The sequence below is a fragment of the Anneissia japonica genome, unplaced genomic scaffold, assembly GCF_011630105.1.
Source record: "Anneissia japonica isolate Jap-2015-1 unplaced genomic scaffold, ASM1163010v1 scaffold2756_len2360902_cov194, whole genome shotgun sequence".
Lineage (NCBI taxonomy): Eukaryota > Metazoa > Echinodermata > Crinoidea > Comatulida > Comatulidae > Anneissia > Anneissia japonica.
In genome coordinates this window covers 2,139,370-2,145,021 of record NW_022719050.1, presented here as the reverse complement: position 1 = coordinate 2,145,021, position 5,652 = coordinate 2,139,370, and the positions used below count along the sequence as shown (strand labels likewise).

General features: G+C 33.4%; 2 protein-coding genes across 2 annotated transcripts in view; both read left to right on the top strand.

Moving 5' to 3' along the window:
- LOC117110812 overlaps positions 1-956 on the top strand; it is a 3,136-nt gene extending 2,180 nt beyond the window's left edge. The window contains exons 5-6 of the mRNA XM_033253636.1: positions 385-576; positions 700-956. Of these exons, the coding sequence (XP_033109527.1) occupies positions 385-576; positions 700-896 (389 nt within the window). The 3' untranslated portion in view covers positions 897-956. The remainder of the gene's footprint in view (positions 1-384; positions 577-699) is intronic.
- Positions 957-3,790: 2,834 nt separating this feature from the next.
- The window catches only part of LOC117110746, a 15,180-nt gene continuing 13,318 nt past the window's right edge, over positions 3,791-5,652 (top strand). Inside the window, exons 1-5 of the mRNA XM_033253538.1 lie at positions 3,791-3,950; positions 4,239-4,352; positions 4,775-4,878; positions 5,125-5,178; positions 5,522-5,591. Of these exons, the coding sequence (XP_033109429.1) occupies positions 3,794-3,950; positions 4,239-4,352; positions 4,775-4,878; positions 5,125-5,178; positions 5,522-5,591 (499 nt within the window). The 5' untranslated portion in view covers positions 3,791-3,793. The remainder of the gene's footprint in view (positions 3,951-4,238; positions 4,353-4,774; positions 4,879-5,124; positions 5,179-5,521; positions 5,592-5,652) is intronic.

Here is a 5,652-nt window from a genome sequence, read left to right as displayed (position 1 = left end):
CATCAAAGAAAGGTAAATACAGTGTTCGAATAAATGACATCCATTTATTTATAGGACAACATTCGTTGAGAGCTAAGCTACACGATATATTATTATGTCCTTTATTCGTACACTGTACTATTTACCTTTCTTTGTTGATTTATATATAATTTAACAGTGTTAACGGCTAACTTTATATATATATATATATATAACAAATATATACTGTATGTATATAAGTATCAATGCTATCGTAGGCCTACCACACACTACACTGCGACGTGTTTTTGTGGAAATTTTTGATAGGCACGTTCTGATTGGTCAGTTGTTTGCTTTGATTATGCATTGTGACGCAGATAATGTCAAAGTGTTATTGAGCGTTTATATTTATGTTTTTGTATGTAGTGGTCCTACCAGTTACTGACAATGATTCTAACGCCGTTACTATAGCATTGATCGTGGGAGGCGGTGTAAATCTGTTGGCTATAATAGTCTTTATAATCCTGTGGATAATATGCACAGATCATAGAGGTAGACGTCCATACATAAATCGTCGCAAACGCTTAGAGAAAGAAGAAGTCAATATTTTAGACTTAGGTACGTATAATTTATTTATAATCATCATCATAAGCATCATCATCATCATTACATTATTATATACAAATCACTATAACATAGATTAAAAAAATACTGATCTATTGATCTTTTTTTTACAAATAGATGTAATCTTTCCGAAACATTCACAAAGTCGACCGACACTGACTGACTACCCAGTTTACGAAATAGACCGAAGTGACGTATCGTGGACGGAAAGGAAAGAACTTGGTCATGGGTACTATGGCGAGGTATACAAATGCAGAACACCTGTCAACGGAATGCCAACGGAAGCCGTTATTATACTGCCAAAACGCATTTGAAGAATATTAGTCAATATCTAAAAAAAAAAAATGTTGATAACCTAACACTGTTTACTAAAATGGGGGGTGGTGGGGGGGGGGGAAACTCCAACAAAAATCTGCAAATTCCTGAAGATGAACTAATAATGTTCGAAATATTGAATCACAATGGCTTGTATCACTTTTTCGAAGTTTGTTTCTTACTTTCTTATTGTTTACTAATAATGCAAGAATCATAATAAGCTACTAACAATATTAGTAATAATAATAATCTATATTAATAATGAATAATGTTGAATGATAATGTTATGTCGTGTGCGTCCATTACAGCAAACAGATTGTAATGGCGTGCAAGATAATGATAGAAACGATGAGAAGAGTTGAGGGATACACTAGATTGGACGACAGGACAAAGGAACGGAACTGGCGGTGCTAATTCTGGATTTATATAATAATTATTATATATTTATATGTCATATGCTTAATTTACATTATACACGTTAAGGTCAACAAAAAGCTTTTGTTCATAGGAAATCCCCAAACATATTTATTGATGATACCATAAAATAACCAGATTGAAAAAACTGAAATAGACAAATCAAATAAAATTTAACAGAAATTATTTATAGGCCCTATTGGTTGTAAACTTCGCGAGGTGGTTATTTCGAAAATAGCTCGAAGCTGGCAATAAGTTCCAAAGAGTGACCTGAAAGTTCGAAAAAATAAGAATGATATGTCACTGCTAATCAGAGGGGGCGCCAGAATTTGCCCGACAGGGTGGGAGGTGGGTTCCGAGGTCCCCAAGGGGGTATTGGCGATGTCCCTGACGAAAAAATTGGCGTGGTCGGGCGTCGCTCAAAACCTCTCGAAAGCGTCCTCGGGGGTGAAGCCCCAAAATATGACAATTAAAGGGTATTAAAGGCTTATTTAATCAATTTTGGAGTCCACTTATATGTAGAAAATACATAGGCCTATACATTTTTTTTTCTCCCCGACGAATTGTTGTTTTTCTCCCCGACGGGGAAAGGGTGGGGGAGGGGCTGGCCCCCGGCCTCCCGCGCTGGCGCCACCCTTGTGTGTAATCTTTGTCATTAGAGATTGATAACAATGTGCAATTCTGTGATTTAATTTAATGTTTGAGGGTTTTAAATATTATGGCATCTGACATTTTTAACACTGTCCATTTCCATTGTGAAATGGCCTACCTGTAGCAATTTATAAATAATGTATGAGATGCAGGTTTTGATAACCTATATTCTGTTACATTTGACACATCTTAAATTCAATGTTTGATCACTTTAGTAAAAAAATTATGTTATTCATCTGTTTATTTTGATCTTTTATGTAACTAAATATTATAATAGTTGGGCATTTATAGGCATAATGGCTTCAGTGCGCAGTGAATGAAAAAAGGAAAATAAATGAAACGTAACACGAACAAAATAGGTGTGCTTTGAGTCTTGATTTGAAACCAGAAAAAAAAGAGGATTCCTCTTCCTCTTCCTCTTCATCATCATCTTCTTCTTCTTCTTCTTCTTCTTCTTCTTCTTCTTCTTCTTCTCCTTCTTCTTCTTCTTCTTCTTCTTCTTCTCCTTCTTCTTCTTCTTCTTCTTCTTCTTCTCCTTCTTCTTCTTCTTCTTTTTCTTTTTCTTTTTCTTCTTCTTATTCTTCTTCACTACTCTCAGTGTCAGGAACTTTATCTCGGTTAATAGGCCTATTGACTATTGACTGGTCGACCTTTTTGTCCCTCCCTATTCTTTTTCGTCCAAAACCGCGGTCCTCAATTTGTGTCCTTTTTTCGAATTCTGGCAGAGATAGAATAAGATTGTATAATGTCTTTCTATGAGTTTTAATCTACTATAATTTTCATCAGTGGATTATTTTTATCGTATTGCCTGACCAAAATAGAGGTATACGCGACTATGCGGAAGCTGCAATTATATTTTGCTTCGTCAATGGTATTCAGCTCTAAACCAGGAAACGAACCACTATTTTCAAAGCACAGAATCGTTAGGATTATAGGCCTATGGATGTCACAATATTTCATTTCTTCCGCTTTGTATGTAAGACCTAACTGATTCCAATAAATCCTGTTGATATTGATTAAATTTTCATCCTGCTGACACGAATGTAGTTCCGGAATACCAATGCTGATGGATACAACTCCACAGAACTATTGTAAAAATCCTCAATATATCCGGTGGTGAAGTGGATTCTAGTTTTATCTGTATTAATCCATTTCTTCGTGACCGTCATTTTCCAACATGTTAATTTGTGCTACACACTATGGGACTATATTGGCATTTCAGTTTTTCCTTGTAGAGTATTTTTGGACATAATAACAGACACAAACGAGTTGAATACAAGAGAATATTGAATAAATAACCGTTAAATTGATCATACTACGAATGCCAGTTGACAAATTGTAGTTAACTAAGTGTAAGATCTGATATTAAAAGCGTTTACTTTCCTTAAAATGTTTTGTTAAATTAACATTTTATTTGATCATTTTAATTTAAAGTGTTTATAGTTTAGCGTAATCATCCATCAAGTACGCAGCCATATTATATTCAGTTTGTTTGTGAATAACATTACGTAATACCATCGATGGTTATTAAAGTTAGCAATAGTAATACGAGGCTTGTCGTCTTTTTCATTATTGAAATAAATTATTTTATTGTATGGTAGTGTATTTACTGAGAGAATTTTTATACTTTATTTAGGTGCTTTGCGTTTATTAACTGTTGTGAAAATTAGTATATAAACAATATTATTGCCGTTACGATCACTGTTATTGATATTGTTTCTTAATGGTATAATGACATAGGATTATTGAGAATGAGTAATTTAATCGTAGTTAATCTTTCGTAATCTATATAATCTAAATTCAACAGTTCACTAACCATTTTTCCAAATTAATGGTAGAAAGACAGATATTCAGGTCACGACTCGTCTTCCATAGAAAATCGCCCTACAGAACTATGTGGAGAGGCTGGTTATCAGTTTTAACCATTGTACAACTGTTTTATGGAATATTGTCTGTTATTACAGAAAATTGCTGTTCCAACTCAGAAGGTATGGACTAAACAAAAAATAATGTACACTATATACGGTATTCTGTGTGTCGTGTATGTTATTAAATTTACTTTCTCTAAAATTCAAATATATTGTCTGTATTACTTATCTGGTTACGATATTGTTATAATAACAACAGTAAAAATGACACGGCATAGTAATAATAATAACTGATAATAATAATAATAATAATAATAATAATAATAATAATAATAATAATAATAATAATAATGTGTATAAATATTATAATAAAATTATAATATTTAATATTTTTCTTTACAATATAAGATTATGAAGCAATCGACAGTATTAACACTAAGGCAACATTTCTCACCATTGACCTTTATGACAACTCGACAAAATGGGATTTACAGGTCAATATATCTTGGACGCCGGTTGAAGGTTAGTTAACAATTTAAATGGACATTTCTCTAAGCCCCGCCCCTTGGATATTGTTGCTAAGTTCCCACGAAACGACTTAAAACATAGGCCTACACAAGCACGTGCGTTTGTGGGGGACAACAGCTAGGTTTGTTGGACACGCGCGTATTCCTGGAACTGTTCTAATTGGTCAGTTGTTAAGTTTGATTGACACTTCGGAGAGGTCAATTTACTTGAAATGTAGATGGCAGGGGGTAGGGATATGGAAGGGGTGCATTAATATTAAAGAGGTTTTTCTAATATCAAATGGGCTTATGTTCTGGCGACAGATTTCATAAACGATGTGGGCCTAATAACTGTACTGTTGGATTTCTTAGCTTCAATGTGCTATGTGTCCTAAAAATAAATTTAAAAACAAATGACACACCTTTTGATATTTGTAGATTACGACAGATATATTGTAGAACTTGAGACATATAGCGACCCCACCGGCGATGTACCATTTTGCAATCCTTCAATTACTTGTACTTTTGACGGTGTCTCGGTGGTAAGTTAGTATTATTCATGGTGTTATATAACATGATAATCTGAAAAGTGATTTGAATTAAAAGAAAAGTTGTTTTAAGAAAACAGTGAGTGACGTAAGAGGGATTGTTTAGTAAAGTGTGAAATAGGAGACGTGAGCTGACTGATATTTAATCTTTTACATTTGAGTAAAATAAAATTATGTTATAATGAGTGTGTATATTGCTGTGCAATTTCTTTTACATTTCTCTTTTTTTTTTATTTTCAGAATAATTGGAAGGTTTTCAATGGTATTCAGTTTGGTTCAACACAAACAGTTACGGTAATATATATACTGTAATTGTTGTATATTTTATCATTTATATTCTAGTTAAATTTTTTTATATATACTTTATACTTATTTAAAAAAATAATTTTAACTACCAAATACGTGCAATGTTTCAATATAGTAACACGCTTTATCAGGCAAATACGGTACTGACAGAGATTTGTATATAAGGCGCGATCGTACTCACTGTTCAAACCCGTACGCAAATCAGCAGATAAGACTCTGCGAGTTATACTGGTTAACTGTTTACATTTAGCTATAACATCCACATTCTGTTAAATCTAATAGATTTTTTTAGCAATCGAGTAACATATACAATGCTTGCATTTCATGACAGACGTATATTACAAGAGTAGAAGAAACACAATACAGAGGACCCTACTTCAAGGTGTATCCTAAATCTCCAGGTATGGTGAAATGAAATCAGTAGGCCTTGGGTTTTATTACTACTTCGTAGGTCTGGTTGGA